This window comes from Stegostoma tigrinum, chromosome 21 (genome assembly GCF_030684315.1).
Source record: "Stegostoma tigrinum isolate sSteTig4 chromosome 21, sSteTig4.hap1, whole genome shotgun sequence".
NCBI classification, from domain to species: domain Eukaryota; kingdom Metazoa; phylum Chordata; class Chondrichthyes; order Orectolobiformes; family Stegostomatidae; genus Stegostoma; species Stegostoma tigrinum.
The window spans coordinates 43,516,466-43,537,920 of record NC_081374.1 but is presented as its reverse complement, the minus strand read 5'-3'; the positions used below and the strand labels follow the sequence as shown (position 1 = coordinate 43,537,920).

General features: G+C 40.0%; 1 protein-coding gene across 2 annotated transcripts in view; it reads left to right on the top strand.

Annotated features, from left to right (window-relative positions):
- LOC125462759 (AT-rich interactive domain-containing protein 2-like) overlaps positions 1 to 21,455 on the top strand; it is a 226,919-nt gene that overhangs the window by 79,939 nt on the left and 125,525 nt on the right. For both annotated transcript variants that reach the window (XM_048553095.2, XM_048553096.2), the window contains exon 3: positions 17,046 to 17,143. In XM_048553095.2, coding sequence (XP_048409052.1) covers positions 17,046 to 17,143 — 98 coding nt within the window. The remainder of the gene's footprint in view (positions 1 to 17,045; positions 17,144 to 21,455) is intronic.

The following is a 21,455-nucleotide window of genomic DNA, read 5'->3' as shown; positions in this document are numbered from 1 at the left end:
TTTAACAAATAAGAAAAAATAGAAAGTATACCTTAAAGAGAGCCCATTAGTCCTGAGTCAGCTCAGCTCATCATCAATGATGTCTCTGCTGCCATCCTTCCTCTACTGCCTCTGGGCCCACCTTGTGATGCCATTTCTCCACGCTGCAGCCCTGAAAGATTTGCCCTTTTCCCTTAAGGTATGACCAACATTGGGCATGTCATTCCTGCATTTAGTCCAGTCCTGTTAGAATTTTTATAGGTTTCTGTAACAGTCTTCTCCCTTAACCGCCGCTCCCAGCGCAGCCCCAAAAAAACATCCTTCTAAACTCCAGGGAATAACTTCCTAACTGACCCAATCTCTCTCTCTCTCTCCTGCCACCCCAGGAACTTATCTGTAGCTAGAGCATCCTTACAAAGATAAGGAGACAAAATTGTACCAACCTATGGTTTGCCGTTTTTCTTTCATCTTTATATTTCTTTACAGTGACTGGTCCACAAGGACACGCAGGTCTCGTTGAATGTTCCGTCCTCTCAATTTACAGCCATTCAAATACTCTGCTTTGCTTTCCTATTTTTGCAAACTAAGTAGATAATTTCACGTTTATCCACAGTTTATTGAATCTGCCGTACGTTTGTCTACTTATTTAGCTTGTCCAAATCACACTGCAACATCTCTACATTCACCTCACAGCACACCTTTCCACAGCAAATTTTGAGGTATTACATTTAGTTTCTTTGTCCAAATCATTAACATATGTTATGAATAGGTGGGGATCCTAGAATCGATCCCTGTGGTCCCCCGCCAGTCAGGGCCTGCCCTTCAGAAAACACACCTCCTCATTCCTACACTTTTTGTTTCCTGTCTACTAACCAATTTTCTGTCCATCTCTATACATTACCCCCATCCCATTCACTTTAATTTTACACATTAATCTCTCATGTGGGACTTTGTTGAAAGCCTTCTGAAAGTCCAAATTAGCTGCATCCACTGGTTCCGCTTGATCAATTGTACTAGTTACATTCTCAAGAATTCCAGTAGATTTGTCAAGCATGATTAGCACAAATCCCTGCTGATTTGTTTCTGATTCTACCACTGTTTTCTAATTGTGCTCCAAAATCCCTGTTAGTGGACTGTAGTATCTTCCCCCACTCCTGATCTCAGACTCGCTGGTCCATAATTCTGTTTTCTCTACTTCCTTTATCAATCACATAATCATAGAATTCCTACAGTGCAGATAAAGGTCTTTTGGCTCATCGACTCTGCACAGATCCTCCAAAGAGCATCCCACCCAAACACATCCCCCACACAATCTTCTCCAAACCTTGCATTTACAATGCTAATCCATCTAGCGTGTGTATCCCTGGACCCTACAGAGCAATTAAGTGCAGCTAATCCACTCGCTCATCTTTTGGACCGTGAGGGGAAACCGGAGCACTCAGTAGAAATCTCTGCAAAGATTAAGAGAACATGCAAACTCCACATACACGGTCACTCAAGGCTGGAGTTGAATCTAGGTCCCTGGTGCTGTGAGGCATCAGTACCAATGACTGTGCCAGCCCCTCCTACCTGAAGCCTGAATATAAGCAATAAACAAGGGTCCCAACACTGAGCCCCATAGAACCCCATTATATACACATTTCCAGTCACACACACACCCCTTAACCATCACCCATTTTTCATGCTTGTATTTCTGTATCCAATTTGCCAAACTTTAATGGATCCTATCAGCTCTTCTATTTATTATTAGTCTCCACTGTGGAAATTTATCAGAAACCTTGCTGAACTCTAATTAGACAATGTCAAATGCATTGCTTTCACCTACATATCTGGTTACCTCTTCATAAAATTCAATCAAATTTGGTCAGCTGCGACCTTGCCTTCACAAAACCATGTTGCCGATTCTTGCTTAATACCTGCCTGAACAAGAATAGTACAACACAGAAAGAGACCTTTCAAGCCCTCCAAGTCTGCGCTGATGCATTTGGCTCTTCCGTATTAAAACTGTCTTCACTTACAGGATCAGTATCCCTCTATTCCCTACTTATTCATATATTCATCCAGGTGGATTTGAATCCTGCTATTGTGTCTATTTCCACTGTCACCTCTGGCACTGCGTTACAGGCACTCACTACTCTTTATGTGAAAAGTGTACCTTGCACATCTCTTTTAAACATTCCCCCCTGCACCTTGAAGTTGTGTCCCCTGGTAATTGACCCCTCTGCCGCAGGGAAAGAGCCACATACTTTCTACTCTCCAAACCATTCACAATCTCATAAACCTTTTCAAGGTTGTGCCTTTGACGTCCTGTGTTCCGGTGAAAATGAACCCAGTCTATCCAACCTTTCTTCATCGGTAAAATCCCCCATACCAGGCAACATCCTGGTAAATTTTTTTGTACCCTGTCCAAAGCATCCACATCCTTCTGGTGGCATGGTGACCAGAATTGTACACGTACTCCAAGTGTGGCCTAACTGCAGTTCTGTTCGGATGCAACATGACTTGTCTAATTTTATCCTAATGCCCCTTCCACTGAAGGCAAGCATGCCACAAGCCTTTTTTTTAAAAAACTGTCTTATCTACCTGCACTTCTACCTTCAGTGATCTGTGGACCTGCACGCCCAGATCTCATTGTACATCAACATTCTGAAGGGTTCTGCCATTCGCTGTATAATTTCCACCTGTACGTGACCTTCCAAACTGCATCACCTCACATTTGTCTAGATTAAAATCCGTCTGCCATTTTTCTGCCCATGCCTCTAATTGATCTATATCCTGCTCTGTCCTGTAACAATCCTCATTATTCGCAATTCCACCACTCTTTATATTTCCACAAATGTACTAATTAGACCAGCTACGCTTTCCCCCAAATCATTTATGTAGATTGTGGACAGCAGAGGTCCCGAGGGCAGAATGATCCCCTTTCTCAGAATCACTTTTAATAGGTGCCCTACCAAAATGTTAAACTGACTGGCTGTAGTTTCCTGGTCTATCTCTTGCTCTGTTCTTGAATAACAGTACTCTGGCATCTCCCCTATGGCCAGGGAGGAATTGAAAAATTACTGTCAATGCTCCTGCTGTGTCCTCCCTTACCTCCCAGAAGAACTTCAGATACGTTTTATCTGGCCCTGAAGGTTTACTTATTTTTAAATCAGCCTGTCCACTCAGAACCTCCTCTGTCTATGCTGACTATTTAATTTCGCTGTCCGCCTCACTGATTTCCAAACCCAAGTCGTTCCCCTCACTCACTAGTGAGCACCAAACATTGTATTCATTTAGAACCCTACCTGCGTTCTCTGGCTCATACACAAATTAGCACTGTGATCCTTTTTGGGTCCTACTCTTTTCCTGGTTATCTTTTTATCCTTGATGTTCTTGCACTTGTAAGATAACTTAGAATTTTCCTTTTATTTTACCAGCCATCATTCTTTCATGCCCCTTGCTGTCATGATTTAGTGTTTTAGTTTCCCCTTGTGCTTTCTTTACTCCACGAAGGTTTCTGTTTTGAGCCCTTGGTATCTGCTATGAGTCTCCCTCCTCTCTATCCAGTCCTGTATAGAACTCAAAATAGCACAGCACAGAAATCAGCACATTGGTCCCTATCCCTCTATTCCTTGCCTTTTCATGTTTGTCAAAATGCCTCTTTAACTTTGCTAAAGTGCCTACTTCTACCACCTCCCCTAGCAGTGCATTCCAGGCACCTCACATCCTCAACAAGTAAGGAAAATGTTTACACTCACGTTCCCCCAAACATTCCCCACTCTTGCCTTTAAATTTGTGGAACCTCTGAAATTTCTGACTTTTAACTCAGTTGAGGAGTTCGGAGAGGTACAGACTAAACTAATTGCCCAATGGAAGGTTAAACTTGCCAAGCAATTACCACCATCTGAGTGCGTCAGATTGTTTGAGAAGTCTCCATGCTGATGCGTCAGTATATTGTGTCTCTGGTTTATCTGGAAGACCTGAACCAGCGTGTTCTAATAGTTTTGAATTTGTTGGCCCTTTGACTCCTAGATACAAGACAAAATAAATCTTGTTGGGCCAGTTATGTAATGTACTTTCATTAACCTTTAGTCTATACTCTTCAAGGTACTGAGGATTATGTAATTGTTTGCTTTGAGGTGGTGGGTCTGATTGAAACTTGCAGAATACTGGGAGGACTGGGTAGGGTGGACATGGAGATATTTGCACTAGAAGCAAAGACCAGGATCCAAGAACATAGCCTCAGGATGAAGGGATGACCCTTTAGAACTGAGATGAGGAGGAATTTCTTCAGCCACAGAAAGCTGTCGAGGCCAGCCCATTGAACGTATTTAAAACTGAGGTTCTGGATTAGTAAGGGGTCAATGGTTAAGGGGAGAAGGCAGTAAAATAGGGCTGAAAAATGCATCAGCTGCGATTGAATGGCAGTGGAACAGATTTGATGGGGTGAATGGCCTAAATCTGGTCCTGTATCTAAGGGCCTCATGGTTTGATCCCTCTTCTTGCTGCCCTCTCATCATGCCCTTGAGAAGAGATCTCTAGCTTTTCAGCTGTGATAAAATGATTGATATTCTGATATCATCTCCAAAGGTCTCTTTTTGGTGTTATTTTTGCTTTTGATTGTGGTGTTCAGACAGAAAGTATGCCTGGACAGAAGAGATAAAGAAAAACTTCCCATTTATGCAGCAAATAATTGGAGTTGGGAGTGCAGCCTGCAAGTTTGGAGGTAGACTTATCTTGGATTTCAGAAGAAACTAGAAAGAAAATTTGCAAGCAAAATGAACTAAATGAGTTACTCTCTTGGAGAGCTGGTAGGGCACCATGGGCTGAATAATGTTTTCCATTGTGATTCTGGCTGAAATACGTCATCTGTAAATACTTTTCTTGTGATTGGCAAGATATCAGTAAACCTTCTACGACCAAAACATAAATAAAACATGGCCAGGACCATGATAAACCAGTTCTGTTCAGACAAGATGTTATTGTATCCCCTTGGCAAAAATTGTTTTCTTTCATCAAGTGTTAAGGCAAGTATTAATGGCATCATGTGATCAAAATAGATGGGTAAGAAAGCAATTTTTTTTAAAGTTACCTTGTTAGTATGCTCCCCAACTTATTTAAAAAATCCTGCTTTTAAAAAAGTAGTAATATTTGCAAGTATGGTCAACAAGGTAGACAAGAGATTTGGATGAGTTATCAGATAAGTTTTAAGTATTGAAGCGTGCTGCCTGTCCTATTGTCAGCTTTCCTTTGGCATGTTAGTTTAACAAGGCAGCTGCCATGGATCTGCAGGTCTGAGACAAACCTTTCATCCTACACTTGTAGACTAGATTTAGTTTCTCAACAATAATACAAATTAAGAGCAGTGGGCCTTGTGGTCATGACCCTCACACTGAGCCAGGAGGCCTGATTTCAAGTCCCACGTCATCCATAGACGTCACAACATCCCTGGATGAATTGAATAGAAAATATGTACAATTTTTTGAGTTAGCAGGGTTATTGTAAATTGGTTATTGGAAGGCAAATGGCCTAGTGTTGTTATTGCTAAACTCTTCATCCAGATACCCAGTCATGTTATGGAGACTTAATCTGCTGTCTGTACCTGAATGGCTGTAAGTTGAGACGGGGGAATGTGCAGAAGTACACCCAGGTCCCCCGTACCACTCGTTGAAGTTAAGTATGCAGATGCAGCAGTCGGGAAAGAGGGCACATGATAGGTTGGCCTTCATTGTGAGAAGTTTTGAATACAGGAGCGGGGATGTGTTAGAGTTACAAAGGGTCTTGGTCAGGCCACACTTGGAATATTGTGTGCAGTTTAGGTCTGCTTTTCTGAGGAAGGATGCTCTTACTCTCGGGAGTGCAGTGAAAGTTTACTAGGCTGATTACAGGGATTTGGGGACTGACTTACGAAGAGAGATTGACTAAGTTAGGATTGTTTTCACTGGAGTTCAGACGAATGAGATGGGAATCTCCATAGAAATTAATAAAATTCTAACAGGATGAGACAAGGTAGATGCAGGGAGGATCTTACAGATGGTGGGTGTATTCAGAATCAGGGGTCACAATCTGAGGAGTTGGTGCATATCATTTAGGACGGTATGTGACATTTCTTCATCCAGACAGTGGTGAACTTGTGGAATCATTACCCCCCGGAAGTAGTCAATGCCAAAACATTGAATGTATTTGAGACAGCTAGATATAGTACTTGAGGCAAATGGGATCAAAGGTTATGGGGAGAAAGCAGGACTAGGCTAATGAGTTGGATGATCAGCCAAGATGGTGAAGAATGATGGAGCAGGTTAGAATAGCTGAATGGCCTTCTCCTGCTCCTATCTTCTGTGTATCTGTCACTGGACACCTTCAGTAATGTGTTTGACTCTTACCCATCCCTAGTTGCCAAGAGGATACTTATTAATTGCTGGCTTAGCCAGTGATGCCCACATGCCACATGTGAATAAATTAAAAAAAAATCAGTGAGGAACATTGTAAAACACCTTTTCAATGCAATTGTGCTCCTCTGGAGAAGGTAATACAATTTAGTCAGTTTCTGCAATTTGAATATTTTACATGGAGATGGGTTTTCATCACACCTGAGGTGAAAATTTGGGGAGCAAAAACCAGTTCATCCTATAAGGCCACTTGACACATAGCAAGAACTACAGGTGCTGGAGTCAGAGACCAGAGTGTGGAGCTGGTGGAACACAGCAGGCTAGGCAGCATCAGAGAGCAGGAAAGTTGACGTTTTGGGGACCCTTGTCGGAAACAGGGAGGGGGAGGAGCAAGGGAACTAGAAAAAAGTAGAGGTGGGGTGGGGTAGGGAATGGGGCTGGGATAGTGACAGAGGGATCCCGACCAGCTCCACACTGTCACTGCCTCAGATTGATGTTTAAGGTGTGTGGGAATGCTGTTGCTTGAATCTTTTCCTCCAAATCTCTCACCTTCCTCACTTAGAGATACATTGTAGTTCCTTTGTTATTGGATCAAAATCCTGGACCTCTGTAGCTTGTGTTACTGGGTGATAAATCCTGGCTTTGTCATTGGCATCCTCATCAAATGAAAAAAGACTTTTAAAAATGACTCCTCAGCTTCAAATGTATATTAAATAGTTTAGTGAATTCTGCAGTTTTCAGAGGTTTTGACCAAATTCTCATTGGATTCATTAATATGAAAAAGTTTTGAAATATTTAGTAAAGGTTGAATTTCTGCCTGAGGTTGCTTGGATAATCATATTATAATGGTACTGTGGTGGAATCTGCTGCTACATATGCATTGGTAAGTGTCTGTTCAGTTAAAATTGCCATTGAGAGTGTATGACATAAGCCATTTCTGAAACATTCTCTGGAGAAAATAAATTTGTACATTCCAGAAAGCTGAGAAAAAACCATTATATGCGGTTAATCTGAGATAATGGTAACTGCAGGTGCTGGAGAATCCAAGATAACAAAGTGTGGAGCTGGATGAACACAGCAGGCCAAGCAGCATCTCAGGTGATGAAGGGCCTCTGATGAAGGGTCTAGGCCCAAAACATCAGCTTTTGTGCTCCTGAGATGCTGCTTGTCCTGCTGTGTTCATCCAGCTCCACACTTTGTTATCTTATATGCAGTTAATATGCTGGTTTTAAATATTAGGATTTCATTCTTCTGAAGCACCTTCAATGAGCAGTACTTCCACAAGAAAAGACTTTTCTTTTTGAAAGGAGAAACCTACAGTATCTCTATGTCATGTACAACATTTCAGTCAAACAGCCACTGTCTATATGCATTTTTGTTAGACTTGCTTAACTTATTTATATGTGGACTTTGGACATCACTGGCATAGTCAGTATTTATCTTAGCATAATCATCATGGGAGGGTGGTGGTAAGCTGCTGCTGTGAACCACTGCAGGTTTTGGATGGTCCATTTGGTTTTCTTTTGGGGGATGTAATAGAATCCCTACAGCGTGGAAGCAAGCAATTTAGCCTATTAAGTCCACACTGACCCTCCAAAGAGCATTGCAGACCCACCTACTGCCCTACCTCTGCATTTCCCACCCTTGACACCTATGGGCAATTTAGCACAGCCAATCCACCTAACATGCACATCTTTGGTCTAACTGGAGCACCTGGAGGAAACCCATGCAGACATTGGGAGAGCGTGCAAACTTCACACAGTCACCCGAGTCTTGAATCGAACACGTGTCCCTGGTGCTGAGAGGTAGCAGTGCTAACTGCTGAGCTACCATGCTGCCCCTAAAGTGTTGTGTTCATTCCTGTAATATGATGTCGCTGGCCTGGTCAACATTTATTGCTGTTCCCTTTGTTACTGTGGAAAAGGTGGTAATGATGAGCTGCTGTCTCGAACCGCTGCAGTCTGTTTGGTGTTGGTACAGCTACATTATGGAGGGAGCTCCAGGAATTTGACCAATCAGTACGTGTTTGAGTGGGTTTGATTGGTTTCATCCTATCACTTGCCTTGTGACGAGCAACCAGAGAAGAGGGAATCTTGAATAGAGACTGTTATGTGCATCTTGTCCCATAACATTATGGCTGATTGTTACGTGCCCAATAAAAATGAATTCAGCAAGCATCAAGTTGTTTAATGTTAATAGTTTAAAGTAAATACTGATTTCTTCAACAAGGCAACCTACCACTATCATCACCATGTCGCAGACATAGGCAATAAACGTTAATCAGGCCAGTTGATGTCTGCTCTCTATTTTGAAAAAAAGTTAGTATTTTCATGTTACAAAACAACTAAGAACCTTTTTATTACTCATTTATTCACAGGATATGGATGTTGCTGTCGAGGCCAGTATTCATTGCCCAACCCTAATTACTCTTGAGTACCCATACACAGTAGGAAGAGAGAAGCTTGGATAAATGACTTGTCAATCGTATGATGAAGTTTGAGCATGCTTTTGAAAGTGTCGAAGAAAATTGGATAATACCTGCAATGCTTTGTCAACAATGTTAGACTGGGGAGACATGCACAGTCAGCAAAAGTTGGAAGGGTGAAGTCTACCTTTTGAGAGTGCTTGTAACGTGTGCTGGTGGCAGCAACAAAGTGCAATTATTTAGGACTTTGTACTTAACAGTCAGTGATTCGCTTTGTAATCTGAGAATTTTACTAAATTCCCTTTAATTAATTTCAATGCATATTGATTGTAGACGGTCAATTTTTCTTTGCGTCAGATCACAAATAATTTGTTCAGTTTTAAGCAGCGAAGGTTATAAGTGAGTCAGAAAATTGGCTAATAGAAATGGCCTTCTGACATTTTTGATTTTTGTAGGAATTTCAAGGTCTCTTTAGTGTCATTTCTTCTGTCTTCATAGATGTAAATAGCTGTTTTAAGGAACACAAAAATGCAGGACTTTTAATCTTTGAATCAAATTTGAACTGTCATCGTGTAATTGCCATCTAAATATTTGGAATAAATTTAGATGTAGACAAAGCATAATTCAGTTTTCACTACACTCTGAGCAAAGGAATCAGCACATGATTGATTTTGCAGTAGCTGTTGTTCTTGACCTGCTAGTTAAGGGATGTTCTGACTACTGTTTTCATGTCTTCTAATTTTTATTTTAAATGAGCTGTTCTGTTTTGCTTGCCTGGAGATCAGTTAACACATTTTGGATTTCCCGGCTCTGGTGTTCTCTCAAGGTGTAATACTGCACATAACTCTGTGACTGTGCTTGTAAAATTGGAGTTCCATCACAATTATCTGCAATATTTTTAGTGTTCCTTTAACTGTCATCAGACTAAACTGTTGTCCAAAGCTTTCCCCAAACTTTTTAAAATAGGGTTTTGGTGGTGTCTACGCGTCTGCGTATGTGCACCCATACACGTACACATTTGTCTTAACTTAGCGCTACTTGATCTTTTTGCCACTGTGACTCCATTTTGAGGCTCGAGAATTATAACCCCTTTGTGAGAGCAAAGGGTGACAAACAGAGACCTGAGAGGGAAGGAGCGGGGTGGCTCTACATAGAGGCCATTGCTCCCTCTGAGCTTCTGACCCCAAACTTTCAGCTTGTGAAACTATAAGACCGTAATGATGCCCCCCTACCCCACGGGCAGGGGTTACAAGCATCACTTGATGTAATGAACCATGTGAACAGGCATTCTATGTTAGATTATTGATACGTTGAGTCAAACAAGAAAATAACTGGTGAAAATGAACTAACCAGGGGAAGAATTACCTGGATCTTATCTCCTCATCATAATAGGGATTGGACAATGCTGATGTCCTTTTAAAATTTGAGAAAAATATTTAATAACCAGATAATCTTACTTCCACAGACAACATTCTGCATACGTGACCATGTTAGTAGTTATTACAAGGCAGGATAAGCAAAACTTTTCATGACTTTTTAAACCTTCTATGCAATATTACATATTGAGCATGTTTGTAACAATGCACAAGTCAGAGCACCATACTGCCACCTGGTTTCTCCTTTTTCAATGCCTTCCCTGTCCCATGCCTTACTTAACAGAATCTTTCACAGCCAACCTCTTCGTCTTCTGCAAATGGAAGAGGAGCCACAACTGCCTTTTACCTCTCCTGAACAACTAAAGCTGTCTGGGACAGAGATTTTCAAAGGTTTTCATCGTTCTGGTAATCCACCTTCCTGCTTTTCCTATCAAAGTAGATAATCTCACCATTTATCCACATTACACTTCTGCCATGCATTTGCTCACTCACTCAACTTGTCCAATTCATACTAAAGCATCTCTGCATTCTCCTCTGAGTTCACCCTCGCATTCAGCTTTGTGTTGCCTGCAGACATGGCCATATTATGTTTAGTTCCCACATCTAAATCATTAATGTGTTGCCAGTAACTTGGATCAAACACCGAACCCTCTGATAATCTATTGATCACTGTTTATTCCTGTGTCTTTATATTCTGTCTTTGTTTCCTATCTGCCTACTAATTACCCTCCATCGGATGCAGTAGATTAGCGCATGCTAATCTCTTCTGTGGGACCTTATTGAAAACTTGCTTAAAATCCAAATTAAACTACATCCACTAGCTCCCTCATATCAGCTCTATTAGTTATATTCCTCAAAGTTCCAATACATCTGTCAAGCATGACTTCCCTTTCATAAATCCAGACTGATTCTGTCAGTATTTTCTGCTGTTAAATCTTTTATCCTGGACTCGAGCCTTTTGACTACTTGTGATGTCTTGCTAACCAGTCTATTATACCCTGTATTTTCTCTATCTCCTTTTTCTAAATAATGAGGTTACATTAGCTACCGTCCAATCCATGGCATCTATTCCAGAGTCTTCAAATCTTGACAATTGACTGCCAAAGCATCCAGATTTTCTTTAAGTACTCTGGGATGTAGACCATTGGACACTAGGATTTCATGAGCTTTTAATTCCATCATTTCTCCAATGCCATTGCCCTGCTAATGCTGATTTTCCTTCCTTTTCACCCTCTCACTGGACCCTGTGCTCATCAACATGTTTGAAACGTTATTTGTATCCTCCTTTGTGAAGACAACCAAAATATGTATTTAATTGGCCTGCCATCTTTGTTGCCCAGTGTAACTTGCTCTGTTTGACCCTTGAACATTTTTTTGTCCGTTCCCCAAATTCCTTGATTCCCTTTGTGTTCATTATTATTAATATCCATTTTGAAAATACTCAGCAACTCAGCACCCACAGGCTAATTGGGGAAAAAAACTCCAAAGATTCAGAATCCTCTGAATGAGAACTTCTCCCCTTACTGCAGACAGAAATGGCTGACCCCATATCCTGTCTCTGACCCCAGTTTCAAGATTTTCCAGCTGGTGTAAATGGCCTGTCAGCATCCACCTTCTGAAGCTGTTCTCAAATTTTTACGTTTTAACTAGATGACCTTTTTCCTCTAAATTGCAGAGAATATTGGCTAATTCTATTCAATTTCTCTGTACTTAGTCATTGACTGAATCTAGCGTGGATGTTGCAGTCACTCCGAGGATTCTTCTTGCCGTAAGGAGACTTAAAGAACACAGTACTTCACAGTACCAAATACCTATACAACAATAGTAAAAACCTTCCTGATTCCTGTTCTCCAATTTCTTTGTTATAAAGATGACTACACTGTTTATTGTTCTAATTTTGTTATAAGTACATTAGTCATGAAAAATTGCCAGTGTACAGGAACCCTAAATCACTCGACACAGGTACCATAACTTTCCACACTGAACTTAAAATTCTGCTTTTCTATCTTTCTGTATGGCTGTGTTTGTTGACACTAAGGGGAGTGCATAGTAGTAGCAAACTCTCTGAAATAAAAATGAAAACTTTAAAGAAAATGAAAATATATAGGTGAAGAGAAAAAATCTTTACATAGAATTCTGAAATGGTTTTTGAAGATCAGCTTTATTGTATAAATGTGGACATATTTTAAACAAAAAATAGAGTTTAGCATGTGCATATGAAATTTTTCATGGGGCAGCACAGTGGCTCAGTGGTTAGCACTGCATCCTCACAGCACCAGGGACCTGGGTTCGATTCTAGCCTCGGGTGACTGTCTCTGCGGAGTTTGCACATCCTCCCCGTGTCTGCGTGGTTTTCCTCCTGGTGCTACGGTTTCCTCCCACAGTCCAAAGATGTGCGGGCTAGGTGGATTGGCCATGCTAAATTGCCCGTAGTGTTCAGGGGTGTGTGTGTTATAGGGGGATGGGTCTGGGTGGCATGCTCCAAGGGGCGGTGTGGACTTGTTGGGCTGAAGGGCCTGTTTCCACACTGTAGGGAATCTAATCATCTGATGGCATCCGTAAGTACACTCAGTCTATATCTCTTCGCAGCCTCTGGCATCTTCCTTTACAGCATACTTTTCCTCCTAGGTTTCTGTCATTAGCAGAAGTCAATTTGTTTCCTGAAGGCTACTTGCTGATTTTTGGACGTAACATTTGCTTTTCAGGTCCTTCCCGAGGGTAACACCTTCATTATAGAATATTTTTAAACAATTACATTGGGCAGGCAGCCAAAAAAAACTATTTTTCCTTCTTTACTCCATGTTGGTTGGGTGGGAACTTTGCAGATGGTGGTGCTACATTTGTATTTGTGCTTGTACATGGTCAGGTCATGGATTTTAAAGGTGCTTTCGAAGAAACCTGGATGAATTGTTGCTGTGCATCTTGTAGATGGCTCACAGAGCTGCTACTGTGAGTCACTGGTGAAGAGAATGAAGGTTGAAAGTGGTGAACAGAGTGTTGATCAAGTGTGCCCCTATTGTGCCTTTAAAACTAATCTCCATTCTTGCTGTCACTGTCAAAATGCTGGAACTTCCTCCCTAGCAGCACTCCGGCATCATTACACCCAAGTTTCAAGTCAGCAGCTTACTGTCACCACAGAAGGAAATTGTTTCATCTTGATTTTAAAATTATTTATCCTATTTTTCCTTTGTGCTGAACGGTATCTCGCTACTTGTGTTGTTGGAGTTGTATTCATCCAGGCAATTTGAAAATGTTCAACCAGACACCTGATCAGTGCCTGTCCACCATCTAAAAGGCACTAAAGAAACAGGAGAGGTACTCGCTGCAGAAATCCTAAGATCTGACCACCTCTTCGCTGGTCCAGTCACTGTTCATGGTAACCCTCAGTGTTGTATATTGGGCTCAGCAATGGTAATATCATTGGCTGTCCAGGAGAGATGGTTAGACTCTATCCTGCTGGAGATAACACCAGGCAATGGCTATGTTGGTGTGAATGGTGCTTGTTACTTGCCAACTTGAACCTGAATGTTGTCCAGGTCTTGATGCCTATTCGCATGGGCTACATCAGTATCTGAAGAGTTGCAGATTGTGCAGTACCATGATCATTCCCTCTTCTGTCCTCATAGAGAGGAAAGTCTTTGAAGAAGAAGCTGAAGATAGTGTGTCAGGGACACTATTCTGAGGAGCTCTTGCCACAAAGTACTGGGATTGAGATGACTAATTATCAACAGCCACAACTATCTTCGTTTGTGCTAGGTATGCGTCTAGCTAGCAGAGTATCTTCCCCCTTCCCATTGACTCCTGGTTTGCTAAGACTTTTTTTTGTGACATTTAGACAAATGTCTTGAGCTGCAATAGCCAGATTGGAGAGATACTATTTCTGATTAAAAGAGCAGTTCTTCTTGGATTTTATCCCATGCTTCATGCTTCTCCAGTCAAATTCTGCCCATTTTCCGTGCTGAGAGACTTGTTCAGTTCTGGAGCATAGAGGAGCCATAAAGTAATGTTGTACAGGGCAACCTTTTCTTGAATTTCTTTGCCTCTCTCTTAGCCTGCTTTTCATGAGTTACATATGAGATTTCAAAATGAATACACTTGCTGATATGTATTCTGAACTTAGATCAGCAAACTTGACTCCATTGTACATGATTCAATTATGTATTGTCACAGAATTGATTCCAAGGAGATTCCAAGAAATCTGCCGAAGAACCTTTTCTTGCGGTCCCTCATCGAATGCCATAAACAAAGCCAAATATGTGGCATTCATGGTTTTCCCTTTGCTTGAATTTTTTGGTATGTAACTAATAATGTGCCAAAATGTTTATCTTTTTGTAAATAGATAATAACTCTGTGTTATTTTCATGTTATAAAATTGTAAGTGCCAAGTTACGATGTTCTTTTATAGATTTGGCATTGTTCCTATTATTGATTCAGGCTAAATGATGGATTGCTGGTTCTCTGTTTTCTTGAGATGTTGTGTGTCATTTTGTTATGGTGCCTCGAACCCCAACATAACACATGGCCTGAAAGTGGAAGTCAGGATCTCCCTACAATCCCTGTTTGCCACTCATAGTCCTCAGAAGAGCCTAGTGAATCACCATACAAACACCATAATTGAGAAGACACTTTCTAACTTGGACAGCTGAAAGGGCATTGTCAAAAAGATATACTTTTTTGTAATGTTCGCAATTCTGACTACCTAAAAAGGAACAAATATCTAATTCTGGAGGACACGATTGAAAGATGTTCCAAAATATGTTTGCATCCCTCATGATTTGTTATAAAACAACTTGTACCCTCCTATGTTGTCAGAATGCAGCTGAAAGAGTAGCTAAAATTACCAGTCAGTGAAGTTTTTGTTTGCTTCCAATTGGAACTGAGAAAATAACCATGACGTTCATTCTTGGATACTTAGCATGCAACAGTCTGATGTGTAGGTGTTAATTTTTCACAAGGCTGTGTTTGCTAACACCCAGGAGCAAAATCTCTGAAATGTAAATAATAACCTAATGGATCTTTGAAAAAGGAAAAACAAATGTGAATAGAGAATACTATTTTAATTTTTTTTAAATTTGCTTTTGTATTCATATTTTTAGTTAAGAAAATCTGAGCTGAACATGCGCAATCATTATTTAACGTTGGATGTTTGGTGTCAGCAGATTTTTCCAAAATTATTCAGATTTGGAAAGATTCAACCAAACTGGGAAGTAACAAATATAACCCCTCAATTCAAGAAGAGAGGCTGCCAAAAATAGGAATTATAGGCCAGGTCGCTTGACATCTGTTTTGTAGAAGGCGTTAGACTAAGTGAGTGTCTTACGAAGGTAGTTTGGACAGGCTGAGTTTTCACTGTCTAGTTCAGAGCAGTAATTGATTTTTTTAAGATGGTCTTGACAAGGTGATGTGTAAAGAATGTTCCCTTGTCGGTCGGTCCAGAATGAGGGTCACTGTGTTAAAATTTAGGTTGTTAGGTAAGGGAATCAAAATTTGTCAGGGCTAAGTAGGAATGTGGAATTCAAAACACAAGCAGATCAGCAACAATCTTATTGAATGGTGGAGCAAGCTTGTGGAGCTAAATGTTCTGTTTCTCTTATTTGTTTGGTAAGAATGGGTAAACATTTTCATAAGCATACAACTAAGCATCTATGTTATGAACCTATTACTAACTCATCTATATTTACATGTAGATAGTAGGAACTGCAGATGCTGGAGAATCCGAGACAACAAGGTGTAGAGCTGGATGAACACAGCAGGCCAAGCAGCAGCATAGGAGCACGAGAGCTAACGTTTCGGCCCTAGACCCTCCTTTTCTGAAATGTCAGCTGTCCTGCTGCTGTGATACTGCTTGGCCTGCTGTGTTCTTCCAACTCTACACCTTGTTGTCTTATATTTGTATGTACACTCGCAGGCTCCGAAAATGAGTAAACCTTGTGAAATCAATTTAAATATTTGTAATGTAAGAAAACTAGAGACTGGAGACACTACAGCTTTAAACTGAGGTATTAGTGTCCCTGAAGCATAACAAAATATTATCACAATAGGGCCTGTGTTGTGTTCTTTTAAAATCTTTCATAATTACATTGCGGCTTATTGCTGGGTTTGAGTAGTTGGCTTAAAATCTGTTCGTGTCCATCAGGTTGAATTTAAAGTTAGCAAATTGGCTTTTGACATGGAGGTCCTGATGCAAAATTATTCTTTTGGAACTTGAAATAAGTAATGTCGTTGGTAAAGCTTCAAAAATCCAGTTGGACTTGAAGCGTTAATTGGCTTGTTTTACAACTACCAATGTAAATAATTATTATCCTTAACCTTTTATTAGATGGACATCAGGGAAGGAGTAAAAGTGTGTGTTAGTGACACAGTATTTCATTTATGTGCCAGTATTTTCTTCCATAAACCAGTAGTGTAGGTAAAACCTGACATCCATTGAGAACTTGCACATTTTTAAAAAAAAATTATCGGTATAGTATCTCACAACGTCTGCATCTACTCAGTTTAGACAGCATTCACAGAGGGAGAAGGGTCATTAATCTGAAAAGTTAACTCTTTCTTCCTCCATAGGTTCTGCTAAATTCACTGACTGACTGTTCCCAGCTTATGTTTTTACTTTCAAATTTCCAGCAGTAATAATATTTTTGTTTTACATAAATTTGTACTCCTAATGAAATTAGCTAGAAAATTCGCTCTCAACACTCTGAGGCTTTGGAAGAAAAAATCAGCATAGATCAGAAGTGAGAGTGAAGTTCTATCAATTGTCAATATTGTAATTAAGATATGAAATTTAACAAATGATGTGAAAAATGTATTAGCACCTCATCTTCAGCTACCTTAGCACTCTACTGACTGATTATTGTGTTTTTCACAATCATTATGTGCCTGCATTTACTTTTTCAGGTAACGGATAAGGGTCTCTGGGCAGATCTTTTGGAGGAGTTCAACTTTCCAAGAGGTTGCGCCAATGCGGCTTTTGCTTTGAAGCAGTACTACCTGAGGTGAGTGATAATGGGAAAACAAGTCTGATCATCCTTAGTGTTTATTTGACTCTTTGTTGACCAACATGCATGTAAAATTCAAATGATTTTAACCAGGTATTAATTTTTTGCATTGTGTTTATTTATCATATTAGAAGGCTCCTGATGATTTTAATTTTTTCTGGACTGCACAATATTTTTGCAGCATGCTACTCCCAAATTTATATCCACTGTGAATTGTTTTGACCTCTGCATTTGGTACAAAAAAATGTTTTACGTTGGTGGACTGCCTGCCGCAGGTGGCGGTCGTCCCATCATATAGTTGCTGCTGTTTGTAGCTACTCCTACCAGTAGGTTTGTCACGTATGCGTACTCTTCCGTCTTGTGCTATCCTCTCTCATCCACTGTTGTTCATCTGCAGCTATTCTATGACATACACTACCAGGTGCTGATAGATAATGTTGCCGCCAAGCACCAGCAACTATTGGCTGTCTCCAACAGGAATAGTAGTGCTCTAGTGTCAGAAATTTGAATTTTGAGGGTGTTCTAGCACAACTCCAAAAACAGAAACCTTTTTTCTGCTAGTTAATAGTTTGAGTTCCAAAAGGACAACGTGTGCATTCAGAAAGTAAGAAGAAAACTAATTACTCAGGGGATTGTGATGATCAAGGTCTGAGGTGTCTATTAAAAATAGCCTGAGGATCTACCTGGATGTTACGGTGTTCTGATCTGGACAATATGTACTTCCTGTCTTTGCAGCCAGTCAACTAACGCTTTGAGGTTAATTAATAGAAATAATGATCAACTGCTATTGATAAATAATGAGTAAAATAACTTTGAAACAGCAATTACAGAATGTTATTATTATCACGATTTCATATTATAATATTTTCAATATTATCACTAGGCTATTAATCCAGAAACTCAAGTTGTGTTCTGGGCACTTGGGTTTGAATCCTGCCGTGGCAAATGGTGGAATTTGAATCCAATGAAGCCTAAAATTAGGAATCTAATAATCACTATGCCATCAGTGTCAGTTGTCAGAAAAACCCATTTGGTTCACTAATGTCCTTTCAGGGAATGAAATGTGTCACTCTTATCTGGTCTCACCTACATGTGATTCCAGGCCCACAGCAATATGGTTGACTCTCAACTGCCCTCTGGGCAATCTAGGAGCAAGCAGTAAATGCTGACCTAACCAGTGACGGTCACATCCAGTGAATGAAATGAAATAATTTTCCTGTAATTTTGCTTGGTTTGTTATGTGTGTTTATGACATTGTGGCAATAACACTGTTTGTCAAGACACCTGAGTAATTTTCTCAGCTCTTTGTGCAAGTAGCATCCCTATTTGATCTCCTGTTTAAAAATGTAATCCATTCAAAAGAGTTGAAGCTTACTTTTCACAGTATTTTGCTTTTGCTTTATTTCTGACTTTGTGAATATTTTAATTTAAATGGTTGATGTTTATGACTTGCTCCCATATAATCAAATACTTGCTGTATACAGTGCTTATTTTTTGTATTTTCTTTAAATATTTTTGTATTGATTTTCCAGAATATTTCCATGCATATGCCAAGAAAGATAGAGAACCAAATTAATCAATTGATCAACCAATCAACCCAAGTTCATGATTCATAATAGACACAAAACATAAGGCAAGAAATAGAAGTAGGATTAAGCCATTTGGCCTATTGATTCTGCTGCTCCATTCAGTAAGGCCATGGTTGATTTGAAAATGGCCATAACTCCACTTTCTTACCTGATGCCATAACTTTAGCTCCCTTATTGATTTTTTTAAAAAATGCCCTTTTGGTTATTGCACTGTTGATCTTGAAATCATAAGCTCGATATTTATTAGTGCAAATGGTCTCAAAGGGTCACCAGACCTGAAATATTAACACTGATTTCTCTTCTCCGATGTGGCCAGGCTTGGTGAGCTTTTCCAGCAATTTTTCTGCTTTTGTTTGTGACCACATTTGGTGCTATGGCTTGTTCATGGTCTGCAGGTATGACTGAGCCACTGCTGAATTTTACAGGACTTCTTTCTAAAAAAAACAGTGGTGACCACCTGAAATGAGTGCAGACGACACTCCAGTATTGACATGAAACTTCTCATTCAATTAAAGACAGTAAGTCAAAGGAATTTGATCAAATAATAAAAATGTAATTCTCTCAGGAGAACAAAAGCAAAATCCTGTGGATGCTGGAAATATTCTGCTGGTCAGACAATATCTCTGAGGGGTGAAAGAGTTAACGTTTCAAGTTGATATCATTTCATTAGAATTAGGAAAATTTAGTCATATAAGAGGTTTTAAGCAAGTAAATGGGTGTTATGAGAAAAGAACAAAAAGGAAGGTATGTGAAAATGATTTAACCTTGATTGACTGACTGTTAAATTTTAACTTTCGTTAATCTTGGGCAGGGCTAAGCAAGCTGTCTACTGGACTGTAATGGAGATATAAAAATTGTGGATCTGATCTAATCCAACTCTAACTGCCAGCAATTTGAATAATGAAGAAGGAAGATTGGAGTGCAATTGTTGTGAAGTGCAAACCTGAGAGTTTGGTGAGGAGGGGAGTGGGATGCTGCTTCCCAGTTTGAATTTTGCCAGCCTCCAGGAGACTGGGAGCTGAAAAATTGCACAGTATTAGCTAATCCACTAGAGAATTGACATAGAGCAAGTAAGATTCGAGAAATGAATGTTGGGTGAATGAGAAGTTTTGGAAATGCGTGACCCAGTTCATGAGGTACTTCCATCAGTACTGGGAAAGATGGGATCCATATGGGTGGGATGGTCTACATCTGAATCATGCCTGGGAAAATGTCCTAGTGAACTGAATAACAGGGGAAGTGGAGAAAGTTTTAAACTATTGTCATGGCAAGGAATTAAATTTTGTGAAGTTCTGTAAATCAGTATGGGCAACGCAAGAAAGAAAAGTATGAATATGGAAAATAACAAATAGTGACATAGGAGGGAACGGAAAATCTAAATCCAGAGTAAATGTGTAAGACCATAAGAAATAGGAACGGGGGTAAGCTGTTCTGACCCTTCGCCTGTTGGCCATTCATTAGAATCATGGCTGATCTGACATCTGACACTTTCCTGCCCTTTCCCCATAATCCTTAATTTCCCTACTGATCAAGAGTTTATCTCTACCTTCAAATGTACACAAGGACTCTGCGCTGACACCTGTCCATGGCAAGGACTCAAAGACACTAAACCCTCTGAGAGAAGGAATTCCTCCGCTTCTCAATTTTAAATCTGCGACCCTTAATTCTAAGACTGTAGCCTCTGGTCTTCAACTCCCCCATGAGTTGTAACATCTTCTCATCATTTACCCTCAGGCTTGTTAAGAATCCTATACTTTCGATGAGATCACATCTCATTCTTCAAAATTCCAATGAGTAGCTCCCAACCTGCTTAATCTTTACTCATAAAACAATCCCTCCATAACCAGGATCATCCTCATGAACCTTCTCTGAACTGCCTCCAGTGAAATAATACCTTTCTTAAGGGTATCAAACTTGCTCTAGATGTGATCTCTCCAACACCTTATATAGTTGCACTAAGATTCCGCTACTCTTATACTCCAATCCCCTTGAAATGAGGACCAACAATCCATTATTGTTCCTGATTACCTGTTGTGTCTATGAGGTGGGAGTGTTTCATATGGAAGTACCCCCATGTCATTTTGTATTGCAGGTTTCTGCTGTTTTTCTGTATTTAGATGTGTTTTTTGTTTCAAAATGGGCAACTTCACATTTTCCCATGTTATATGTATTTGCTAATTTCTTTCCCACTTAATGTACCAATATCTCTGTTTTGTATCCTCTCACAACCTGCCTTTCTGATTATTTTTATATCATCTACAAATTCAGCTACAGTATATTCGCTTTCTTCTTCCAAATCATTACTATATGTGGTCCAAGCATTGATCCCTGTAAAACCCCAGTGGTCATAGGTTGCCAACCTGGAAAAGTGCCGTTTATTCCCATTCGTTTTATCTGGCCCAAATGTTAATAAGGTTTAAAAATATTAAAAAGAAAGATGTTTAAAGGCTCCATATTTGAATGTGCGTAGCATTTGAAACAAACTATTAGTGTAAACAGGTGTACAAGTAGGATCTGATAAACATGGTAAAGACATGGTTATAGGTTGATGCAAATTCAGATGTGACTTCATGGGCACAGAACATTTACATTGGATAAAAGGCTTGGAAATGCTAGGGGTGTGGCTCTGTTAATTGATCTTGCTCTGAGTGCAGCAGAGAGGGATGGCTAAGTTTAGGAAACCAGGATATGGAAGTATTTAGTCGAGGTGAGAAATGATG